The 25,926-nt window shown below is 38.1% G+C and overlaps 2 protein-coding genes and 1 pseudogene across 9 annotated transcripts in view; 1 reads left to right on the top strand and 2 right to left on the bottom strand.

Annotated features, from left to right (window-relative positions):
• LOC147874531 (uncharacterized) overlaps positions 1–3,340 on the top strand; it is a 59,499-nt gene extending 56,159 nt beyond the window's left edge. Inside the window, exons 2-4 of one of the 4 annotated variants that reach the window (XM_087344741.1) lie at positions 1,884–1,921; positions 2,264–2,375; positions 3,127–3,340. In XM_087344741.1, coding sequence (XP_087200867.1) covers positions 1,884–1,921; positions 2,264–2,375; positions 3,127–3,131 — 155 coding nt within the window. In that variant the 3' untranslated portion in view covers positions 3,132–3,340. Of the gene's footprint in view, positions 1–1,883; positions 1,922–2,263; positions 2,376–2,594; positions 2,812–3,126 lie in introns of those variants that run through there. The other 3 variants (XM_087344743.1, XM_087344740.1, XM_087344742.1) reach the window with 3 other exon arrangements.
• The window catches only part of LOC147874529 (uncharacterized), an 85,426-nt gene that overhangs the window by 42,841 nt on the left and 16,659 nt on the right, over positions 1–25,926 (bottom strand). For all 4 annotated transcript variants that reach the window (XM_087344716.1, XM_087344715.1, XM_087344718.1 and 1 more), the window contains 3 exons: positions 25,679–25,825; positions 24,556–24,687; positions 23,653–23,819 (listed from right to left, as the gene is read on the bottom strand). In XM_087344716.1, the coding sequence (XP_087200842.1) occupies positions 23,653–23,819; positions 24,556–24,687; positions 25,679–25,825 (446 nt within the window). The remainder of the gene's footprint in view (positions 1–23,652; positions 23,820–24,555; positions 24,688–25,678; positions 25,826–25,926) is intronic.
• LOC147874530 (uncharacterized) lies at positions 5,590–20,366 on the bottom strand (annotated as a pseudogene). The gene is made up of 7 exons (XR_015534237.1): positions 20,301–20,366; positions 16,193–16,385; positions 14,139–14,356; positions 10,203–10,324; positions 8,299–8,558; positions 7,150–7,277; positions 5,590–5,895 (listed from the first exon to the last, which is right to left on the bottom strand). The product of XR_015534237.1 is annotated as an uncharacterized LOC147874530 (transcript).

Here is a 25,926-nt window from a genome sequence, read left to right as displayed (position 1 = left end):
TAGAGTAGAGTAGAGTAGAGTAGAGTAGAGTAGAGTAGAGTAGAGTAGAGTTTATTTACATTCCATAGATCCTTCTTAGGACTCAACCAAAGGATGTAGAACATGTCATTTCATAACTTCCAACACAAGTACAAGAACGTATTTCACATATCAATGTACATAAATTTCAGATTCTGCAATACAAGTATGAAAAATAATTTTATAAATTAATATACATAAACCTCAGTGTTTTAAATATAAATACAAAACTTGCTTTACATATAAGTAGATTATGGATATAAAGCTTGAACGTTTTCACCAGAGATGAAATCATCTGCAGAATAGGAGTGAGTAAAGAGGTAATCTTTCAATGCAGGCTTGAATACGTTTATATCATAATTTAGACTTTTAATTGTTGGTGGAAGATTATTAAACAACTTGATACCTGTACCTCCTTTCTGATATTTAGTAAAGTTAGCATTTGGCACATATAGATCATGTTTACGTCTTGTATTTAAATTATGTACGTCTGTATTTCTTTTAAATTTATCCATGTTTTCCACCACAAATGATAGCAAGCAGAGTATAAATTCACTTTCAAGTGGATGTATATGAAATTTACGGAATAATTTTCTGCAAGAAACCCTGCTTTTGACACCTGCCATTATTCTAATTATTTTCTTTTGCATGTAAAAAACTTTATTACTGTCTGTTGAATTTCCCCAAAAGATTAATCCATATGAAAATACAGAGTGAAAGTAAGCAAAGTAAACTAGCTTTAAAGTATCTATTGTCATGAGTGGTACGACTGTTCTCATGGCAAAGCACGCAGAGCTTAATTTGGGAATAATATACTCAATGTGTTTCTTCCAATTTAAGGTACTGTCGACTTGTAAGCCAAGGAATTTGTTTGTTTCAACTTCCACAATTAATTTTTCTTCAAAACTTATATTTAATCTAGGATATGTCTTGTGCTTAGTAACAAATTTTATGAAGTTTGTTTTTTCAAAATTTAGTGCCAGTTTGTTAGCTCTAAACCATTTGTTTATGTTGGCAAAGACATCATTCATGATATTTTCAAGATAGATCAATTCTTGGTGTGCAATAATGATACTTGTATCATCAGCAAAAAGAATGGGTTTGGATATAGAGTTTATAGTTGCCGGCAGGTCATTTATATATATGAGGAAAAGTAAGGGCCCAAGAACTGAACCTTGTGGCACTCCGTGATTTACGATACCCCATTCTGAATAGGTATTATGATTGGTAAGGGGGCTTTCAATTTCTACTTTCTGCCTTCTATTATTTAGGTAGGATTTAAACCATTGTCCTGCTATACCTCAAATTCCATAAAATTTCAGTTTCATTAGTAATATTTCATGGTTTACACAATCAAATGCCTTGGCTAGGTCACAAAATATTCCACCCACATGCATTTTATTGTTAAGGGCACATACAATTTCATTTGTGAAATAGTCGAGTATAATTTTTTCTACAAATAACTTCCATTTGAGAAAAAGTGTGGTTAAGGTAAACAGATTAAATATACCTCCGTCATTTTCTATCGATTACATAAAGGATGCATTAATGACAGGGTAATTTAATGGTAATACTGCTCTTGTTCAAATGGATATTGAAAACTGATTCCAGTGTCTGCAGAAAAACATGAGTTCACTGTGGATTTTTATATTTTGACATGCCACATGGTCATTTTTCATGATCCTGTCTTTCTCCTGATAGGGAATCCCCAGAAGACTTCATAATAGTGTATGTCTTTTAATTTCGTATTGCTGTCCTGCCATGTTTGATACTACCAAGGTTTTTTTAGTAAGAAATATTATGCTATATAACAGGTAATTTTACATGCAATATAAATTAATTTTTGCTTTCTTGCTTATTTTTAGAAATATCCAAAATGGCAGAGAGCGGAACTCCATTGGATGTAAGATTTTGTTTGGTTTTTAAGTAAAGGTTAAATAAAATTCAGTTACACGTTAATGATTGGAGTGAATGTACTTTGAATGTGACTTGTGTTTAACATTAGCTACTAGATGACAAACATGATAATTGGATCAGAACTGTCTTTAAAAAGCCATTTACTATTTTAACTGAACAATCAAGCCACCTGTACATCTGATATGTTGAACTAATGCTGTTATAAAGGGACGTTGTTTGCACAACTAAAACAATTCTCTCTCTTACATGTTAATTTCTGTGATTGCTTATTTCTCATCATTGTCCAGGTTGGAAAATGTTTACCACAGATTCTTTATTTTTTCTGCAGAAAGGGGTTATACTGATGAATGAAGCATGCAAAGCCACACAGGAAAAGAGTTATTATATGGCTATAGATCTCCTCAAGGAAGCCGGAAAGTGCTTGAAGGATGCACGGAAAGGTATGTTGAGACAAATTTGCAGTTTATTCTGTGTCAGTAAAATCTATCTGAATAAAGAAGTGGTCACATCCCTTCCCTACTCTAAACTTATAAATCTCCTGTTTGGAGTACTCTAGTTAATCCCCTTGAATATCTGGTAACGCTCACATTTAAAAGTTATTCGGTACAAGCCATGTTTGGAGACAGCTTTTATCAATACATTTTTGTTATTATTTCCAGGAGAATTCAAATTTAAAATCGGCAACTACAACTTCCATGTATCTTTCTGTGCACACATCTCATTTGCCACTACATAAGCAATGCCCGCACATGACGATTCATAAAACAGACCAGTGACCATTTCTGATTCGATTCCAGGCAATTCATGCCTTGCGCAGACAAGACGCTTCACAATTTCCTGGGTTCTCTGTTGTTACTGACCTTCTGTTAGTGGTTGTAGGATCGTAAGTTTTAACATCTGGTTTTCAACATTTTAGCTTCGATAACTTTGCTTCCAGGTGAACAGGAAAGTAATAAGTACAAATGCAATACTTGTTTGTAGTGCAAATAGCAAAAAACTAATGAATGCTGCATAGGCCGCATTTCTTAGCTGGCTTTTTTTTTACTATGTTCTTTTATTCCCCACATGATTAAATGCGCAGGGGAGGTGCATTTTTCTCTGCTTTCGAGTTTTTATTTTTGCATATAGCATTTCACTTTAAGATATATGAGCTGCCAACCAGGAAATATTATCAGAACTTTTTGTTTTCAGAATAAAGAAGCTGCAGCCGCAGACGCGGCTTAAAGATTAATAAAAAAAATGAGATAAATGCCTGTGTACTTTATTTCTTGAAACACTGAATATAAATCATATATCCCATTCTGTCACTGTACCCTTCTCCCCTAATTAGTTTGTAATTCCTGCAGTCAAAAACATTGCATGCAAGACATAAGGTTTTACTCACCGGAATAACGTCCCAGTAATAGACATGCTTTAAAAGACAGAGGAATAAAGCATGCTATATTATATCACAGATGTAAGCACGTTCAATGCAAAGGAAAGACATATAATGTATGGCATACCGAATGACATTTTAAAAAACACCAGTGAAAATATTATGTAATCTGACTGCAGTGTTACATTCAATACAACAGATTAACCCTCTGTAGTACTATTATGTCTAAATAATATCTAAGAACGAAGTACGTACCTCAAAGAAAACACAACACTGCTCCGTTAAAAAGACTGACTGGTTAATTCTGTTTAAGGAAATAATCCCTGCTTAATCAGAAAATCATACACAATCCATAAATATAATGCCAAGTTACCAACTGTTAAACAGGCAGTACATCGAGAATCTGGGTGTGCGCATGCGTGGTTTTTCTCATGTTTTACCCCCAAAATTATGGAGAAGATCCGAATTAAATTTGGCACTCGGGATCTATGATAAACTTATGAGTTGAATATGATATAATTTCATGTTGGTTCCGGATCACACTTCCTGGCAGTGTGCTTAATGGGAAAACAATATATGACTGTGAAGTGTGATAAGCTTTGAAATAAACATTACGAGTTACACAAACTCACAAAACCTGCAACATTTTTAATACAAGAGAACACCACCTCAAATTCAACCAGAGAAAAAGTTTCCTTCTCAGAAAACAGTCTTTTCTTACCTGAATACAATTATTATTTTGCACAATGGAAAAGACCTTACATATCTTTCTTTCTTCATAACGCACAGCTGAGTGGTTACCACTCCTGATTGTATATGCAAAGTCCCAGGTTCAAACCGTGGCCCAAAGACCAGTCATCATAACTGAGATTGTTTCCCCTTAATTCCTCCTCCAGGCAAATTCTCAGGTACAACCTTAAATTAGGTTATGAACACGGCATCCATTTCATTATTATGTATGAAGTGCACAGCGAGAATCCTGATCATGACTGTCTGTGTCCATCTGTCCAATCAATTCAACCTAAGAGCCACTGGACAAATCTGAATGACATCTGATGTGGAGATTTTACTATTCTGCAGGATCTCAAATCAGCGGTGCAACAAAAAGAACATATTTTCTGACAGTGTCATCACGGGAAGATATGTACAGAAAAAGGTGGCAGAAATAATATGACTTAAGTGAATTATAAAGTTATGCAGTTATTTTGCATCAAAGAACTTTGTATTCAACATTGTTTTTCTTCTCAACTACATCTATCATCCTGTGTATTAAAATAAAGCCATTACATTTCAGGGGCTGTCTAGAGGACCCAACAAAGTAGTTCTTTCATCACCTGAAGATGGGGCCAGAGCCAGCCCTTGAAATATTGTGGCTACATTTTAACACACAGAACAACATATTTAATTATAATACACCATCATCAGAACCTATTAGAATTAATTTGTAAATATCTGAATCACTCCCAAACATCTACAAGCCTCTTTTAACAATGACAATGAACGCAATATTTCACAGTAACAGTGCATGAACAGACTATACTTCCCCAGTCTCTTTAACATATTTTGTGTTCAGTCAATCAAACTGTATACAATTCCTAATTAAAAGTTTATGACATTACTGCAAATGAAAATGTACAACATAAATCAAATAAGACGCACATACGCCTGCTGCCACTTCTGACCGACTCAAGAAACACAAGATAAAACTGGTAAGATTAAAAACAATCAATCACTGAGTGTGGGGAAAACCTCCCCATATTCTATCTAGGTACCACGAATGACTAATTTCCATTAGTTTATAATAAAAGAAAACATTTAAGAAGTAATACAATTTATCTCTTTGCCTTCAACACAATTTGTCAGAAATGGCAACTTTTTATCTGTTTCGTGCTTGCTGTGGATACACACAAACAAAACGTGAGAGTAGTCACTTTTCAACTGGGAGATGTGTTCTATACAATGACAGATGACCGTGACATATTATTATCATCATCATTGGCATAGAGAACTTGCAATCAACAATGATTTTCTTTACAGCCTTTCCCCAGACACTGAAATGATTCAGCCATTAACTTCAAATCTTAGGAGGAAGACGACGAAAAGAAATTTACTTCCTACAAAACTTGGTTTTTGTACCAGAAACAAAAGATTTTTTTATAAAGTACACTTCTCATACAGGGCCAGATTGGACCAAGGGACAGATTGCTTTTGAATAAGTCGTCATGTGGCAAAAATCTTGATTTACAATTTAGTGCAATATGAAGAAAAATAACGTATGATTATAGACATAATGTGGTAATTCTTTATTACAAAAAGTTTATAAAGCACATATGAATCAACAAAAATCAGCATTTTAAAAAGAGGTACCATATCTGCTCAGTCTAGAAAACAGAGTACACTGGTTAATACGTAGTTATGGTAAATGAAAGTGTCTTTGCCTGATTTGTCCAGAAATAAAAGTTCCTTGCTCGAAGAGTCACCAAGAAGTCTCCTGCTGGAAGATCCTTTAACTGATACTTTAGTTTATAAATATTGCCTTCTGCATCCAGCACAGGTGTTGCGATAACCTGCCACTTCCCACTTTCCTGCAAATAAATGTCAAATATCATCAGATTGGAATTCGTTTACATGGAAACACAATTTACTTTATAGAACCTGAAGTTGTCATTCTGCCTTTATAATGCCACAGTGAATGAGACAATAGACTATAATAATTTTTACACTTCTGAATGCATCTAAACTTCATGACTGTGGCAGATTGGGTTAAGACCACTTGATACCCATACAATGAACAATGACATAGCTGTTTTGGATATGGTGGTAAAGAGCAAAATCTCTGCCCCTGCTAGGAATTGAACCCCAGTCATTAACCCAATAGCAAGTCCCTTAATAAAGCAATTCTAGTAAATTCAAAATGTGGGTAGGAAAGAAAGTTTCTTTAAAAATAGGTGTTAACAGAATATTAACAGAAAAATTATGACACAGGACAAATTCATCTGCTGTAATAAAATTTAAAGTTATTTTACAAAACAATGTTATAAAAATATGTCTGCATTCCATCTTTCAGATGTGATTTAGAAGAGAATTTTATGTGTCATGCTTAGTAATCACACCAGCTTGCTCGCCCTCCCACCCTCATAACCACTACCTTGACTCCCCTCCCTGCATCTTACATTTTGTGCATCATTCCAATCTCCTATTATATTTCTATATCTGAATGTAACTATAACAGAAATGAGCAGTTTCAATAACTACGGGAGGCTTACCACAGCAAAACCAACACAATATGGAGAACCAGAGTTTTCAGAGGAATTCTCATTCAAAAGGTTCCAATTTTAAGTTTCTGTAAGTTTTCCTACACACATTGTTTGTTGGTTTGCTGCAATTCTCCCAAGTTATCACAAGTTGTCTAAAGTTTAAATTTCCAGACAGAGCTCTAAAATATATTTCCCACTGAGATCTCAAAATTGGAAAATGCTGTGATGGGGTTGGAGAATATGAGAGGACTGTGAGGAGAGAGAGAGAGTTCAAAGAGGAAACTGAGGAGGAAGATGAGGTAAAGGGGTCAGTGGTCAACATCACACCCCAGCCATGCCTTACCACCAGGGAAAGGGCCCCCGGTATTCGCCGAATAGGAAGCCGAGTGGGGTCCAGAGCCAGTCTGGACACAGAGGCTAGAAGAAAAATCCTTTGCGATCATACACATCATCCAGTCTACAGTCAAAACAACGTACTGATTGAGCTACCACAACTCCTATAAGGAGGTGAAAAAAATAAAATAAGTAACTTGTTTTGCTAGTAATATGATTCTCTTGTTGGCTCAAACAGCTGGTACTTACTTTTGTGTTCTTGTACTGTACTTTGTACTCAAGAATTGGAGAGTAGCTGATAATGTGCCACTCTACATCAAGGCTCCTGCCATCAGCACCTACACTGGCACTGATCAATCCTCGTGTCATACGTTTCCCTGAAAATTAAGGGAAACTTCAGAATTGTAGTGTACAGTTTATACACACAAATGGACCCTTATCATGGCTCTTCTTCATTACCAAACACCAGCTCAATCATGGACAAATATATGATTACAGAAACAGTGACAATGATGTGTTAATCCTTGATCAAAATGTCCCCCGTTTGCCACATTCTGGATGTGTGACAAATAAGAATCATTGGAATGAATAGTCAAATGTTTTCATTGCTGTAGAAACAATTTCGGTGGCTGCTGAAATGTGTAGGTGTAACATAAGAGAGCTGAATATTCAAAATGATTGAAACGTTGCACATTCTGCAAGAAATATAGTTCTGCATTTAAGCACATTACGGAAATTTAAAATAGTACGAAAGTGAAGCTCAACATATTTTTAACCCTAGCACTAACTGGGAGTGGCCACCTCCATATACCGACACCATTGACCCACGCGGACCCCCCAACATAGAAACACATTTGATAAAAGACTGGGTTGGGTCCACAGATATTCCAAATTTTGTGATAAAGATAAAAAAATCCCTGACCCAACCAATGATATCACTGCTACAGGCCTGTTTGAGAAAATTAATCAAAAACTACAACGAGATTCATTGATATACTGATGACACTACAGAATTGTTTACTGTTATTTAGCTTGCGTAATCTTCTATTTTACTCAGTATAGGTGACATATGACAACTAGTGTGTTTATGCTCAATCGTCTCATAATCAAAACTCTTGACAAATGACCTGTCTCAATAACAGCAACAGCAGACCAAGCGACACTACCCCTGAGAGCAGATTCAACCAAGTTTCCTGTGCAGCCAAAAGTAATAAAATATGACAGCTATTTCTTTAGGGCTACGTATCAGTAAGGCATATTGGTGCCTTTTAACACACACCAGTATCATGGAAATGAAACAAAGTGAAAAGTATGTTCCTAAATTGAAAGCAAAACAAAATATAAAATATGGATAAAGTTCTGAAGTTGGTCAGTTTTATGAAAACTTCAAAAACATACCAGTGAGTTCAATTTCCTTAGCGCTGGTTGTTCCCTTGATATTGGTCGCAACGCATTTGTACTTGCCAAAGTCAGAAACCTGGGTTTTATGAATAACATAAAGATATTTGTTGCCATCTATCTTCACACGGTCTAACTCCGTTACAGACCCAACCAATAAACATTTGCTTTGGGCTCTGCGCGTACAACACATTTCAATTCTGCATCATAATCTTTTCCTGATGCCACCAGTTCTTCACCAATATCAATTTCAGGAGCATCTGAAATGAGAACCACACAAAAAATATATTACACTTCCTTGCACAGCGAGATCTTTGACAACAAGGAAATGTATATCAGAAGCCCTCAAAACTTTCTTTGACCCAAACATTAGTAAAACAGCAGTGGACTTTCCAAGTAACAATCCTCTATCTGTCTAAAACTGAACAGGATATAACAGTCTAGAAATTTAATTATTACTACCATATATATATATATATATATATATATATATATATATATATATATATATATACACTTTATTTAAAATTTACAAATGAACATATCTATCTCACATTAAATTTAATGAGTCATAATACCTATATTAAACATTCACAGTTAAAATTTATGCATGAAAGCATATTAAATTAGTTTTCAAACAAACTGAAGTCTATAACTTGGATTTGCCTTTCCACTTCCAGGGGCACAGCAACTGACCCCGAACTCATTATCTTCTTCTTCTTCTTCAGTCACACCAATGAACACCCAAAGGGAACAAACGGGGAAAAAAATACTCTTCAACATATATTATTCTGTCATCAAAAGGAAACGCAGAGTAACCACAATATTTCAGCGTAAATTCATTACGCTGTATTATTAGAAGCTCAACTCTGAAGGGTGAATTCAAAAGTATGGAGGATAATGCTAAGATGTGGTGCATCTAACTCAACAAAACTCTCTACATTAGCCATAGACTAATTCCATGTAACATTAATATAAACTTCAGCCAAAACGTCTGGTCTTGATTATTTTTGGCAATGCATCCATAAGTGCCAGAGTCAAACCTCTCTACAGAACTGAAAGTGATATTTTCACTAGTTGTAATGACAGTACTTCGTCTGCAAACAGATCATGATATTATCAGTTTTGATGTAATTTTCCGAAATAACGCATTAATAGTTTTTTCTAGAAAGAAATAAAGAGAATGTCAATTGAAATGGGTTTAGCTAATTTGAATATTTGAAGAAATCTGATCTGGAAAAGTCAGTACAAAAGCAGAAGTGAAAGGGCCAAGTTTACTTTGTGTGTAAAACCTCAACACAAAGTACAATTGAAATCCAATTTATTTTTTTCAAAGATGAAACACAGGGACAGACATTTATGACCTCATTCATCCACTTTACAGAGTTTGTTCATAATAGTAGAGGCAGTTTATTTAACATTTGTTCTGAAAAAACCTTTCTTTTAAGGAAAAGCATTAGAGTCATTCACTAAGTTGCCACTTCATAATTCAGAACATAAGTGGTGTATATGCTTTTGTCAGGAGTAAAAAAGAAGTTCCGAATGCTTTTAGATTAAAGTTGACAGAAGCAAAGACATCCTAGAAACTCTTTTATAAATTAAGGAATTCAAAACATTCTACAGCCATCTACCACACAAAATGACAATTAAATGAGCAAATATACAGAGAAATGTAACACATTCTGTAACGTGACTGACAGAAAACATGTTTAAGGAGATTCTGAACCAGAGCAAAAGAGGCATTTCTCACAGTCACAAGAATTTGATTTTGTAAGAAGGAAAAGGAAGAAAATCTGCTCTACATCAAGCAAAGTCTCAATGAAACTGGAGGTCTACGGCAAAGAAGTCAGTGTCTGGTGTTTTTACAACAAACAAGGTTTCATTATGATATAAGGTTTGCTTACCAACTTCTTCCATTTGATTTCTGGGTGGGGATATCCAGTCACACTGCACTTCAGTGTGACTGCAGAACCCTTATCTATCGTAAGTGTTCTGCTTGGCTGAATGTTCTTTATTGCCGCTGGAGCTGTAAACAGCATAATTAGTCTGCAGTAAGACAAGTAAGTATTTTAATACATTTAATGCACTAACTGAACATTTTCATTCGTGTGTCGGAACATTTACAGGATAAAGACCAGAACAGGATCAGACCTCACAAAACTGTAATGTTAGATATTTCAATAAATTTACCCTGAATGGCTTTGATGTTCATTTATTGCACATATATAATTACTGTAGTGACAGCTTATTCAGGGTAAATGTACTATACTATAATATACACTATACTACACCACACTACACTACAAGCAGCTACAACTGCAGAGGTTGTAGACCTAAGTAACAGTGCATTATATTTTGTTAAATTTGCACCATACTGAAAAATATTTAAAACAAACAATTATAGAATAACCTAGTTCATATTAATTGTATTGTGTGAAGCTCAAATCAAACCACCAGGTTTCTCATTGTGCAAAAAATTGCTACGTACTCATATAAAGTTAAAATATAGATCTTATAATCTATAACTTTTATATGAAACATTTTTTAGTATGGTGTATACTTCATAAAATACAAGGAACATAATGTATAACCATGCATCTGTAGCATATATTAACTTTGTAGCACACTTCTGTTACTCCTCCCCCAGTATTGTCAAGGCAATTAAGTCGAGAAGAATGAGATGGGCTGGGCATGTAGCGCGCATGGATGGGACAAGAGGTGTGCACCGGGAAGCCTCAGGGAAAGAGACCACTGGGGAGACCTAGACGTAGATGGGAGAATAATGTCAGGCGGGATCTATGGGAGATAGGAGTTGAAGGAGAATGAATTTTGTTGGCCCGGTGGAGGGCTTTGGGTAATTCGGTGATGAACCTTCGGGTTCCGTAAGCCATCTGGTTGGTTGGGTCCACTATTTGGGAAGCCTGAGGGGAAGAGACCTCTGGGGAGACGTAGACGTAGATGGGAGAATAATGTCAGGCGGGATCTATGGGAGATGGGAGTTGAAGGAGACTGGATTTTGCTGGCCCAGGACAGGGTCCGGTGGAGGGCTTTGGTTAATTCGGTGATGAACCTTCTGGTTCGGTAAGCCATCTGGTTGGTTGGGTCCACTATTTGGGAAGCCTGAGGGGAAGAGACCTCTGGGGAGACCTAGACATAGATGGGAAGATAATGTCAGGCGGGATCTATGGGAGATGGGAGTTGAAGGAGACTGGATTTTGTTGGCCCAGGACAGGGCTTTGGTTGATTCGGTGATGAACCTTCGGGTTCCGTAAGCCATCTGGTTGGTTGGGTCCACTATTTGGGAAGCCTGAGGGGAAGAGACCTCTGGGGAGACCTAGATGTAGATGAGAGGATATTCTCAGGCAGGATCTATGGGAGATAGGAGTCGAAGGAGACTGGATTTTGTTGGCCCAGGACAGGGTCCGGTGGAGGGCTTTGGTTAATTCGGTGATGAACCTTCGGGTTCCGTAAGCCATCTGGTTGGTTGGGTCCACTATTTGGGAAGCCTGAGGGGAAGAGACCTCTGGGGAGACCTAGACGTAGATGGGAGGACAATCTCAGGCGGGATCTATGGGAGATAGGAGTTGAAGGAGACTGGATTTTGTTGGCCCAGGACAGGGTCCGGTGGAGGGCTTTGCTTAATTCGGTGATGAACCTTCGGGTTCTGTAAGATATCTATTTGGTTAGTTAGTTAGCACACTTCTGTAGAGGTTAGATCCAGAGAAAGTAAACAATTTTTTTTTAAAAAAAAACTCATTTGGAAAACATTCATTCCACCATTGCAGAATTTGCATGAACGTGCTTCATGTAACAGCATGTAAGTTTCAATTTATTAAATCAGGTACAAAATCACTTACCTGTGGCTGTGACCAAGACTAAACCACCAATACAACAATAGTAATTTATACAAAAGACTCATTGTTATGTTACCTAGGAAACATCATAGTAATTTATACAAAAGACACCTTCCAATTGTATTACAGTGAAACCTCGATGCATCGTTTTTGGCGGGGGTGGGAAATAAAAACGATGAATGCGGGAAAACGATAGATGTGGGAAAGCATTAAAAATTTAAAGAAAACAATGTTTCTCTTTCAAAGTTACTTCTTTTTACCAAAAAAGTCTTTAATGGACAACTGGTTTGTCGAAACTTTACGTTATAGATCAAACAGAGCACTTTCCACGTTCAAAATGTTTTCCTCGTCACGTTCACTAATATTACGCGCATAAAAGAACGACTTCACGTTTGCCAATGCTTCGGCAAAACTTGGCACAGCTTCGGGCTCGCATTCGTCGTCTTTCTCTTCACTCCCACCCCCTTTGCGAACAATAACAGGAAGAATGGAAATACTATTACTGCCGAACTCAACGAAACGTAGCTGTAGAAGACCCTGAACCACTGGAAACGAGATGAACCAGAAGAATGAAAAGTGTCGCCTGCCTTTCCTTTGTACTTATAATACGTAAAATCTGTGCTGGTTGGGCGATATAACGGGTTACCGCTAATGTGTATTCCAAAAACATTGTGCGCCTTTCGGTATTAATTTATCTCAAAACCTGGCATTTTAAATTCTGAAAACATCCCGTAAATTTCGTTATAATTTCTCAGAAACGATCATTGCGGGAAAATTGTGGGCCGGGACTAGGATTTTTGAACGATCGATGCGATAAAACGACAGTTCGAGGAACAATAGAAGCGGGAAAATGTAACATTATTTTATATGGGATGTATCCGGGACCGAACAAAACGGACGATGCATCCGGGAAAACAATAGTTCCGGGAACGATGGATAGAGGTTTCACTGTATATGCTCACTTAAAAGCTAGTATTTTTTTTTGTAAGATTTGAGGTTTTCACAGCGGTGAGTATGAAGATTTCTTTCTTCTGGGTTGTTGCGCTGTGTAGTCTGGTCGATGTTTACATACGTTTCGGAGGTCATACTGCCTTGGCATATTCATCGCCCTGATGACGGAGGCAGTATGGCCGCTGAAACATCGGTAAACATCGACCAGACTACACAGCGCAACAACCCAGAAGACAGAAATCTTCATCGCTCTGATGACGGAGGCAGTATGACCTCCGAAACGTTGGTTAACATCGACCAGACTACACAGCGCAACAACCCAGAAGACAGAAATCTTCATACTCTGATGACGGAGGCAGTATGACCTCTGAAACGTTGGTTAACATCGGCCAGACTACACAGCGCAACAACCCAGAAGACAGAATTCTTCATACTCTGATGAAGGAGGCAGTATGACCTCTGAAACGTTGGTAAACATCGACCAGACTACACAGCGCAACAACCCAGAAGACAGAATTCTTCATATTCATCGCCCTGATGACGGAGGCAGTATGACCTCTGAAATGTTGGTTAACATCGACCAGACTACACAGCGCAAAAATCCAGAAGACAGAAATCTTCATACTCATCGCCCTGATGACGGAGGCAGTATGGCCTCTGAAACGTCGGTAAACATCGACCAGACTACACAGCGCAACAACCCAGAAGACAGAAATCTTCAGTATGTTTTTGTTTCGCTTGTAGTCATAGGAAATATCCCGATGGGAGTAAAACATGGGGAAAACCTTGATGTAGTGTGGATAATATAAAATCTTCTCAGTAATGACTCTACATGCCAACTACTATATTTTACGAGCGATAGTACCATAAGGTAAATAGTAATGAAAACTGAATAAATTGACGCCTGGTATTTTTCACTGTTGTTCAAAGCTGAAAGAAATAGAAAATGGATGGAGACAAAGGTATGAAAGGAATAATGGATAGGATTAAAGTAAGTTTTATACTGCTACAGATACAAAGCCTTCATTTTCTTACCAAAAACATTCACTGTATGCATCACTTCCACTTTTGGAGTAGTGCTGAAAGTGCAATAATACTGTCCAGAGTCGCTGGTATTGACATTCGTGACAATAAGAGAATTGTTGTGTCTGTGATATGTGATCCGAGGGTCCTTGGACCCCTGATGGATTTTGTCTACATATAGAAGTGTACTCTCTTTTCTCCACATGACGTAAACACATTCAGATCATCAGCTGTAACAACATAACAATATATGAACAAGACCTTACAACTTAAATTCTAGAATACGATAAATATGTGTGTTCGTAAGGTATAAAACTATTACATACTGATGAGTTTCATAATCTGTATTTTTCACCAAACATTGTCATGACAATTAACCCTACAGCGCTCGCGTCCACCCTTGGAACGTTCCCACTCGCGTGTGAGCACCGCGCCGCAACCCATCAATTGAGCAAATACTTAATCAGACTATTACTGACTTTTAATTTATTTATGGAGTTACGATTAAGAGACTAATAAAATGTTAAAACATTGTACAAAAGTCCAATTGAAGCTTTGATTCCATCGATTGAAGTTTCTAAGCAGTCTCTTTGCCTGAAATAATTTTCTCTAATTTTTTCCAGTTTTTTATTTGTGAATTTTGTGATATCACCCAGTAAATTATCTGGAAAAAATAGCTGCCAGCACTCGATCTTGGTTTTTCAGTTTTCTGTGTATCCTTTGACCCCAGGAAGGTGAGAGATAAAGTTTTTCATTGGCGCCTTTTTACTTCTTCGAAGGGAAACGTTTCGAAATTTAGTCATTTTATCTATGCCAATATAAAGATCACTTATTCCTGCATTGGAATCTTCATCTAAACGTTCTGACGAGTTTTCGGATTGACTACCATGATTCTCCTCTCGTGGTTCCTCATCAGAATCCTGAGTATCATCGAATTCACAATCTATAATTTCTCCTGCACTCACTTGTTCTCTTTCACGTTCTTCTTGTTCTAATAACCACTTCAAAAAAAACATTTGTATCAGGAAGATCTTGTTTTAGAAGCCATTATTGGTAAATGTGAACAATAAAGAAGAAATTAACCCAAACTTAAAAACAATTCACTTTGGAACACAAACACTCGCGTGTGAGCGGGCCGCCGCACTATCAGAATTCTACAAGTAAACTGAACAAAGTGGGTCTATAGTCGTAGCTAGAAATTTTTACTTTGAAATTTCCATAGAAGGGGGTTTCCTCTTAACATAGATGGAGTGATAGGATAGAAAAAAATTCCTAGAAAGAGTTATCAGACTTTTACTGAAATTGTGGCGCTGCGCTCACAACGCGAGTCCTGGAGGGTTAAATCACGACAGATGAGTTGGGCAACACACGACACATATGGGTGGGAACTCAGAAATACATATAAAATTTTAAGAAGAATAGTTATTGGGCTATGGTTACTTAAAAGGCCTGAGTGCAGGTAGGAGGGTAACTAACTAGGGAAACGGGGCATGATTATATTCTTTAACAGGGGTTTTCAAACTTTCCCTTTTATCATGTTACCAACTTGCATGCTGCATGATTATGTACGAGGACAGTTTGCTGCTATTGCAATATATTCAGTTTCTAGCCCACTGTTCATTAATTTTCTTCAACAAACTCAGCCAATAGACATCTGGCAGTATATTTGTTCCATTAATGCCTCAATATTGGGTTTAATTTTTGTTGTTTCAATTTTCATGCATTCCTTATCGGTAAGACAACCCCTGGCACACAATGTATTTATTTATCTAAAATCCATACAGTATTCTCCCACCTACACTTTTGTGCATCTAATCTCTCCCTTGGGGGACCATCTATCTGTATAAAATTCCGACAGCCCTAACACTTGGCATCAAATCAAAACTTTGGCAGCTATATAACTATTAGCAACAATTTAAAACTAAGACAGCTACAAAAGTTATTATCAGATAAACACACATCCCATCAAAACTCACACTGACAGTCAACATCAGTCAAAGTTCTGATAACTCTAATAGCATGACATCAACATTCTGAAACATTTAATTTTTAGCAAACGGTCATACTCAGATTCACAGTCGCACAGGGCAGAGCCACAGTTCCGCCTGGATGCACCTCAAAGGTAAGAGGCTTGCTCTTCATTACAGGCGGCGATCCAGTATAAGAGTCGTCCTGCTCATCTTCATCATAATCCCTGTCATCATCGTTGGAATATGTAATAGTAATCTGCATCTTCTTTACTGTCTGGTCTGCAGAGACCTGTAACAAGCCATAGAACACTGTTAGGGCTCATGGCTTTCTAACAATGACCTGTCACCTGTAGAGGTTATGAGACGTCAGTCATGCCATATTTCAAGGTATTTCAAGGCACAAAAGATATTATTCAAACACTTGAAGGGCTATGTAAAACCAAAGGAAACCTTAGGCAGGACAGTTCTCTGGCCAAGTATCAATCAGATATATAAAAAAACCCAGCAGGTATTTTAACCACTACTCTGTGATGTTTGGCTGCTGATTTATGTTCCTACAGAGCAGCAAGTATGGTCCAGAATCCGAATTTCTGCTTAGGAGGATATGATAATAGTTTTAATTTACAAGATTATATAATGTATGCACTAAAGTGCTTCGGAAACTATTAAAGAGAATATCAAAACTATCGTCGAAGAAAATCGAGGTTATTAAAAGCTAAAGCACCATTTATATGGTATGACAGTCACACAAGTACAGTACATTCTCAGTGCAAAGATCAATGAGTTAATTATGCTTACCGAAATAACAGCCGTTATCCTGAAAAGTATACTGACACTCCTTGAGCAGAATGCAGAGTTAGTAAATGTTATATCATTGGTACATATTGCGGTTTTCGGGTTGTTGCCAACATTGCCATGGAACGAACGTATCACATCATAACCCGTGAGTTCTCAATCCGAGTTTTTAAAGCTGTGAAAACCTTAAATTCCATCGAGCTGTAAAACGTAGCTTGAAGCTACATGCATTCCAATAAAAACTTCTGGCATGCACCTTATCCGTCACATCAGAACAGTTCAGAGTTCCTATGTTGGTCGTTGGTATAAATAAGTTCATCAAATTAAATCGTTCCGACGCAGTCACGCCCCTTGTAATTACACCAGACTACTTATAATTAATTCAGGTCATATAAGGAAATACCCTTGTCAGTGGAAAACTTGCACAACTTTGTCCCCTGCAGAAACAATCCTGGAACAAACAGAGAGATGAAGAATTCGCCTCCTACCACACCATGTTATTGGTAGAGAGAAACGCAAGGTTTCGCAACACTGTCAACTGATACCTTGTGTTTGGCCCAGACTGCTTAAAATTAATTCGCGAGAGGGACTACTAAATTCATAAAAATGTACCAAACGTAATGAAATTGTCTGTACATTCCCGTGGAAAAATTTTCAATAAAGAAATTATTATTAGATAACGGTACTATTTCTTGCTTACGCACACGAGGTTGACACACGCGCAGCGATCTTCCTCCATTCGTGCGGTGGCCAGAAGGCCACTGTCACTCCTCTTTGTTTACATCAGGATCTTTCTTGGACGAGACAGAATAGAAAAGCTTCCATTCTGCAGTCTGAAATTGTTATCCTCGGGTTCCGTGTTGAAATTGGTGATCCTTTTAGCCGCACACAATAGGATAACACTCGGCCTATTATCGGTATAGGAGTTAATTAATTGGAAAAGTACAGTAAGGGGGAAAAGTTATCTAGGGGTTCTCAGCGTTTTGTACGCCTTGGTCCACATACCCCCTTGCTTATCGACTCGTGGGCTTCAAGGTTGTAAAAGGATAATTTACTAAAATTCATAGTAATTATTCAAAATGCTACTAAATATATGCATATTATTAAGTTTTTCCTGTAACAAAACCAGTCATTACGAAGATATCTGACATAGCGTTTGCTTAATCTTTCAATATCGAGCTTGATTAAGATATTTCCGATTCGCATGCATCCTTATGAAGTTGTTAGCTCTTGATTTGAAGTCCCTCATTTAACTGAACACTTTCTGACAGGGACACTAATGCAGATACTGCCGACATTAACACACGGGTTGCAACCCGCTGGTCCATATACTACCAAACAGTGCCACCAATGTCACAACGTGGTCACATAAGAATACAAATCAGGCGCTCTAAGGAATAAACTTCAAAATTACAATAAATTAGGCCTATTCAAGGAGTCTCATATAGACTGTGTATTCTAAGGTTGTTACTCTCCCTGAAGATTTAGGCAGTATGTTCCTCCGACACGCTGGTAACCACCAACCCAAACTTACACAGCATCACATTCCAGAATACCATAATCTACATCGTCACCGTGTCTCAGAAACAAGCACGTCACTGGACTGCGTATAACCACAGACCTCCTCACCAAGAATGTTATCCCACTAGAGAGACGAACCAAGTACCTCCTGAATACAATACTAAATCATTCCCATTACACTATTGTCTGGTATCGTTTCAGGAAACTGTGCTAAACAAACGCCAAGAGGAAATGAATGTTTAAACACCTGGTAGTAAATTCAGAACCTCCCTGTAATGAATGACATCAGCTACCGATCATTAATTCAGCCCCTTGTTTTATTTGTTCGTTTGTACTTCGAGTGCACCAGGAAGCCTGAGTGATTTTTCCACCACACCCAAGAACTTTCCAGCCCTCGCCGATTCGTGCCGGGTGTAGAAGACTGCTCTTTATGACCCTCGCGTCTACTCTTACCTCCCGTGTTGTCCTATCATTACCCAGTGGCTGTCAGGCGCTACGCTATTCTTATTTGTACGCCATTAACGAACTGGGTCACGCTGTGCAGTACAGAACGTCGGGAAAAGAGGAAAAATACCTGGATATGACATTTTTAAAAATCACGCAAACCTGTGAGGAGATAAAAAAGGGTGGATTCATAATGGGAACTGGAACACCGAGATCGCATCGTCTATGCCAGTGGTATTCAACCTGGGGTACGCGAAGACATCTTAGGGGGTACGTGAAATTTTAAAAAAAAATATATATATTATTTTATGATATACACTGAATAATCAGTAATGTAAATTATTTAATTTATTTTAGATGTAGTTTATATACTATGTGTAACTTGAATTATACACCAACAACTTTGAGGTACAAAGTTGAAGAGAAATTATAACTGGGGGTACGCAAACAAAAAAGGTTGAATATCACTGGTCTATGCCATATGTTGTTCAACGGGTTAATGCAACAGGAGTGGAAAATTTTACTGCACTTTTATCAACGCTTTGAGATTCTGCATATGGGTACCTGACTGACCTAATTTTCATTTATTTCAGAACAAATCTGTTGTTACGAAATTATGTAATATACAGCAATGCTAGAGTTGTGGACCGCAGAAACCTGACAGTCCCCTGGATAGAGAACTCGAACTTTCGGACCTACTGCATCAATCATCAGGGCAATTCCTAAGACTTACAGCGCAACATTCCAGAAGACAGTCATCTTCATACTCACTGCCGTGAGAACCTGATATTTCGACCAGATAGCATTACTTCCTTGCGGTGAAGCGGCCAGACTAAGGCTAACCACTTTCTTCTGTCTAGTGCCAAGGTTTTGACAGCGTGGAGCTATAACTCCACTTCCCCATGGCACTAAGTCAAACAACAGAGACGTTATCACCATTACATCTTTCCATCTATGCCTAGAGCAACCAAGTGGTTTATTTCTCTCAAATTCGAAGTCATAATTTTACCAACATCACTGGTACGTGAGGTGTTTTTACCTTGGCGGTACTAATGCAATTCTCTCCGTGTCAAACACTACTCAGACAATGTAATGATAATGCTCGCTGTGGATACGGTTGGCATGCTTGCTTCTGGGGCTCCAGCTGTTTCAGGCGTAACTGTATTACAGTACTGTCATCAGGAGTAAGGTGGGATCCGCCCACGAAGTGTTTCCTCACTGATTAAGCCTTTAAAACCCAGTGGTAACACAGTTTTATAATCAACATCTCTGCATTTTGTCTACAGAATTATTTTATGGGTTTCATACGATTCGCATAGAGAACAATTAATTTCTTAAACAGGACAACTAACTAGTCTTGCCTAACTGTACATCGTTTTTCTTCTGACTACACTTTTTCATCCTTCTAATGTCTCCACCTGATCTTCTCACCATCCTACTTTACCAGGACAAGCTGGTAATGCCTGCGAACCCTCACAGCCCCTTCCAATTCCTCTTTTGTGTCACTCATTTGGCTTCAAACTATTAACTTTCCCAAAGGCGTTTCCTCGTTGCAACTGCCCCCATAGGGCCAGAACGTCCAAGACTAAACAAACTTAAACCCTTCATGACTGCGATCAAATCATATGGGCTTATTTCCGTTTCCATGTCTAATGATGATGTCGGTACGGAAATGTTCGTTTTCCGTTACGTACGACCATAGTGAGAAACATTCCTGCAGAAACGTCAATTTAAATTTAGCAATAGTAAAATTCATAATCCATATTTTCTCAAATGTAAGACACACCTCGTTTTATTATAGCGAGTGTTTAACAGCCTTTGTGACCATATCTCTTATTCTAGTCGCCACCGTGTCCTGTCCATCCATTCCTCGTTTAAAACATTTAAAACAATTTATCGTGTTTCAAGATCACCTTTTCCACGACCTCTCCTATCCTCTTCGCTAACTTTTTCGTGTATTATCAGTTTTATATCTGAAAGGTGAATCATCTGTTTTCGGCGCTAAGTTTAAAAAACTAGATATTGACTTATGGGTGCACGAGACGGGAAAAAAACTCATCCCACGATGTGACAATTGTCTCAATCTCTACGTTAGATACGTAAAAACTAATTTATAGGTTGTACGTTGGCGTTAATCACTCCACGATAAGTCGCGTCCTGACCGCCCCCAGCAGGGAACAGACCGAACCAAATATCATCTGGATAGGTCAAGAAAGAGGCACGGTCTGAAGCCAGCAGCATCAGAACTTGCTGTAGCCCATATAAAACCTTGACAGCTACAATTCTTTCAATGGAGATAAAAAAACAACGAAGACCAATGGAATGCAGAAAGCCATTAAACAACGATTAACCCTGATTAAGTTATACGATCAATACAACATCTGTCAAGTTCAAGTGTACAGAGATCGACGACTTCAAGACACAACTGTGTACGAGGTGTGATCGGAAAGTTTCCAGACTGCGCCTATAAAAACCCGTACACGTATCTCAGGTATTAAATTCATCCATCACCCTCGAAGTAGTTTCCCTGGGAGTGAACACAACGATCCCAGCGCCGCTGCCAAGCCTGGAAGCATCCCTGGAAATCTTTCTTTGTCAGCCTGTCAAGCACCATCTGCGATTCTGCCTGAATCTCTTCTATCGTCTCAAATCTCCTTCCCTTTAGCTGAATTTTCATCTTTGGGAAGAGGAAGAAGTCACACGGAGCTAAGGAGGGTGCGGGATGACGGCCATGGTGTTTGAGGCTAAAAACTGCCGAACTTTGAGGGCGGTGTGCGCTGGAGCGTTGTCATGATGTGTCGCATGTGGAGTTCTTCCTTTAGAATCAGCTGACAGGTCCCATAGCCCATCCCAACAATGTCGCACAAGTTGTTGATGGTACGACGTCGATCTTCGTGAATGGCCTGCCGAATCTTCGTAACATTTTCGGGCGTTGTGCTCGAAGATGGTCGTCCAGAACGCTCGTCATCATCGACAGAGGTTCGGCCATTTTTAAAACGTGAATGCCACACAAAAGTTTGTGCACAACTCAATGCGGTCTCCCCAAATGCTTGCTTTAGCATTTCATAGGTTTCCGTAGCTGTTTTGGCGAGTCTTTGGCAAAATTTGATGCACACGCCATTCCGAAATCGCAGGAGGGTCGGTGTAATGCACTACCAAAACGCCGGTAACTAAGAAACAAATGCTAATTCGATGATGCCGGCTGGCACACTGATTCACTACGAATGTAGACCCAACCCCTTAGCGGCAGAAGCTCATACTACATCCGGTTCGCCCTCTATTGACACAGTCTGGAAACATTCTGATCGCATCTCGTACCAGACACGGGAAAAACGTGTAAGTACAGTGTGGGTTCGAATAACGTTGGTCGAGCAGATTTTGGTTGATTATTCGTCGCCGACTGAATAAGTACCGCTGAGAGTTGACTCGTACAAGGCTTTATTACTAGTAAATAGTAATAAATACACTAGGTTTCTGTGTAAGGCTCTCACAGTGGCCGACTCTGACTGAAGTGCCGTCGTGAATACTGACTCGTAACAGATCAAAAAGCGTTTGATAATGCTCTTGCTGGTGTATATATTGGTCAGCAAGGGGGTATCCCAGGTACAATATGTGAACTTTGTACTCTGTACCGATAGGATTGTACTATAAGGTTTTAAAGTTTTTGTGAGTCTGTCCTCTGTCTGACACTTGCCTCACTCCCAGCCTTTAGCTGATGCTTATTTTCAAATGATTGTGGGGTGACAGTGTCAAAGTGTCACCGTTTCCTTTAAAAACAACCCAATTATCAGACGGGGATAGCATCGGTGAAAGTCCGAGTTACAAAACAGTATTCACATACAAGGCTTAATTAAATTTCTTATGCTGCAACTAGCAATTATTTTGATATACCAATATTATAATACTATACATATACAACAGCATTATTATATAGAAAAGAACTAATCTAACTCCCTGGTGGCAGAACCCGCAGGTTCAACACTGACAACAACAAAGCCTGCCATTGGCCACGATCCTGAGCCAACTCCATCCATTTGTCATTCTCACAGCCCACCTCCCTAAGATCCATCTTGATGTTGTCTCCCACCTCCTTCTTGATCTGCCACATGGTCATTTTCCAGGATTCCCTACTATAATCCTATATGCACCCATTGCCCCCCCATGCGTGCTACAGTCCAGCCCATCGGAGTCTCCTAGATTTCACTATCCTCACTACGTTGGGTGACCCATAAAATTCACGCAGCTCCAGGTCATGCAATATTCTAAATTCCCCACTTTTTTCATCCCTCCCAGGTCCAAATATCCTTCAAACACTTGTAATCTACGTTCTTCCTTTAAGGTAAGAGACCATGTTTCACAACCATCCAAGACAACCGGCAAAATTATTGGTTCATATATCCTGATCTTCACTGTTTTGGATAGAAAAAGAGATGATAGCAGTTTTTGAATTGACTAAAAGCGTTAATAGAAAAGAATAGTACATATTATTTAGAAGGACTTTAGGTTCTGAAATAGTTTTGCACTTCTTGTCAGCAGTAGTTTCTCTCACACAGAATAAATTGTTTTTAACACATGAACATTTGAATAGGAGACCTGAAGGGAAAAAATATTAATAAGTTTAGGACTGAGCTGGAAATCTTCAATTTATACGTTTACTGCCTTCAATTTAAAAATTGTTATTTTCTTTTCAAACAACATTTATAAAATAGCAAGTGGCTTTATTTCTACAATAAAAACTTACTGTGTATGATTATAACTGCTGTAATACTATAAAATATTAATCCAAGTGGACTCACCAACAACATGTTGACTCTCAGGTTCCTTAAACATGGGTCCCTGAGTCTTCTGTTGGGTTGCATTGATTTGATCCATCTCCAGTCTGATCTTGTTAAGAACGCAGTGTTCCTGATCCTTTTGTTCTTTTATCCGCTCCATCTGCAGCTGCTCAATCAACTCGGAACCCCTGCGTCAGACACATAAGTAACACTTTGCCATACATATTACATTACTTTATATGAACAGTAGTCTCGTAGCCTTCTGGCTCTTCCTAGATTTATAGATTTGTTATAAACTATTTGTAACTGTATTCATTATTTGTTAAAAATCAAGGTACTTTAGGTGTTCAGGAAGTTTTTCATTTCCCAGTCCAATCAGCTATCACTTCGTTCTTTAGTTTATATTTGCAGATGCCTTTTAGTCCTACAACTATTTTCAGTATATCTGTGTAATGTACAACTTTGGCTCTGGGGGTAAGCCACATCGGATGCTGTAGGTTTTACAACATTTTGTCAACAGTGCAGTCACCATCTTCAGGGTGAATGTGTATTGGGAGTTTCATGTAGTCTTATATGAACCAGGCAGTAAGTGGTGAGTGGAATGTGAAGGACCTCATTGACATAACAAGTGAGTGGCTGCTATCCACATGGTAACAAATACGTTGTTAAGGAAAACAGGTCATGAAAAAGAATTTTTTAAAGCCACATGGTAAGGAGAAAAGACGATGAAAGACATTTTCATGACCATGTAAACTGGGAAAGGAGATGATGCTGGATAATGTCTAGGTAGTTTGTTACTTTACTTCGAAACTGTGTTAATCATGTGAAGTCTGCAGTGTCCCTTAAAATATTATGTATGATTCATTACCACCATATGCTCATCAGATTCAGTAGTCTGAGGAGTTTCAAAGATAGGCAGCTTACCTGCATTTGAGCGTGAGGAAGTCACTGTCAAAGTAGTGCATCCGTATCACCGTGATCAGGAAAAAAGTAGGAATGAGCAGTTTAATGAACAGTTCACCGGTCTGGAATATTTCCATGCCAATATCATTTTGCCTGGGAGAGAACACATGAGAAATTGAGGTTTAAAACTAGCAAATCATGAAAATTAAGTTAAGATTGGGACTTATAAAATACAAAACAGCTTGATATAAAAATGTAAGTATTAACAAAATAAAGTTAAGATATGTTACCCATTAATAAGAACGATGTCTTGGAAAGTGTACAGAGGGTATGATGGTAAGATCCTCTGCATTCTAATATTATGGCTGTGTATGGAGATGTTTTCTTCCAGGTTAAGAGTCCCTTCATTCCAATACATAGAAAGCTGGTGCACTCCAAATAAATATGGATTGTGGAGGGATGAAGATCAGTGCTCCTGCTAAAAATGAAACCCTATTTATCCAGCCCATATACTGTCTCTTTACTAACAGAATAATCTTGGTTCATAACAAAAAGTTCTGGAAAAGCCTTGATGCATATTGCCCATCAAATGTTTCTAACCATCTTGTAAGGTTGCGTGGAACCATAAATTAACAATTATAAAATTCAATGAATCACTTTTGCATAATTTACAATAACAGACTCTAACCATGTTACATTTCTCATTCAGATACAGCCTCAACATTTCACATAGTTAACATACTTGTAGTTTTCTCCTTTTTATTCTTCTTGTGGTCATAAAGTTAGGCCAGCAAACTACCTATTTCATCATCAAGAATATGTGGCTTTCAACACATGAAAAATATTTCACACAACATGTTTAGTTATGTTTATGATTTATCTTCATACACAAACAAATGCAAAGATAAATTTTGCCTGACAACATGTTATATTTGTCAAAGATCAATTACCGCATAAAATTACAAGATCCTGCATTACGTGGTGTTAGGCGCTGCTTCCAACTCAGGATGTTTCTATGACTGCCATGCTGGCATTACCACAGTTAAATGAAACAGGGAAATTGAAAGTGGTGGCAAGATCATGCAAAATACAGGAAGTGGGGTAAAAGAATGTAAATTCAATTCAAATTAAAAATGTGACTTACAGTTCTTGAGGAATTCTAAGATAGTCTGTCCAGTAGGAGGGAAAATCATCGAACTGATATGAGTCGATCAGTAGCACTAAGGACATGGAGTAGATTATCAGTCTGCCAGAACCCATACATAAACTTGCGCCATGCTTCATAAGAGAGCTAAACCAAAGAAAAAATCTCACAGCAATTTGCCATTACAGCAGTACCTGTATATTTATTTATTATTTGTTGTTATTTACTTTAATTGTGCATTTATTTAT

The sequence above is a fragment of the Zootermopsis nevadensis genome, unplaced genomic scaffold (genome assembly GCF_977971745.1).
Source record: "Zootermopsis nevadensis isolate Lab colony 2312 unplaced genomic scaffold, Znev_1.0 Znev_ptg000008l, whole genome shotgun sequence".
In the NCBI taxonomy this organism is placed as follows: domain Eukaryota; kingdom Metazoa; phylum Arthropoda; class Insecta; order Blattodea; family Termopsidae; genus Zootermopsis; species Zootermopsis nevadensis.
This window is presented reverse-complemented; position numbering and strand designations above follow the sequence as displayed.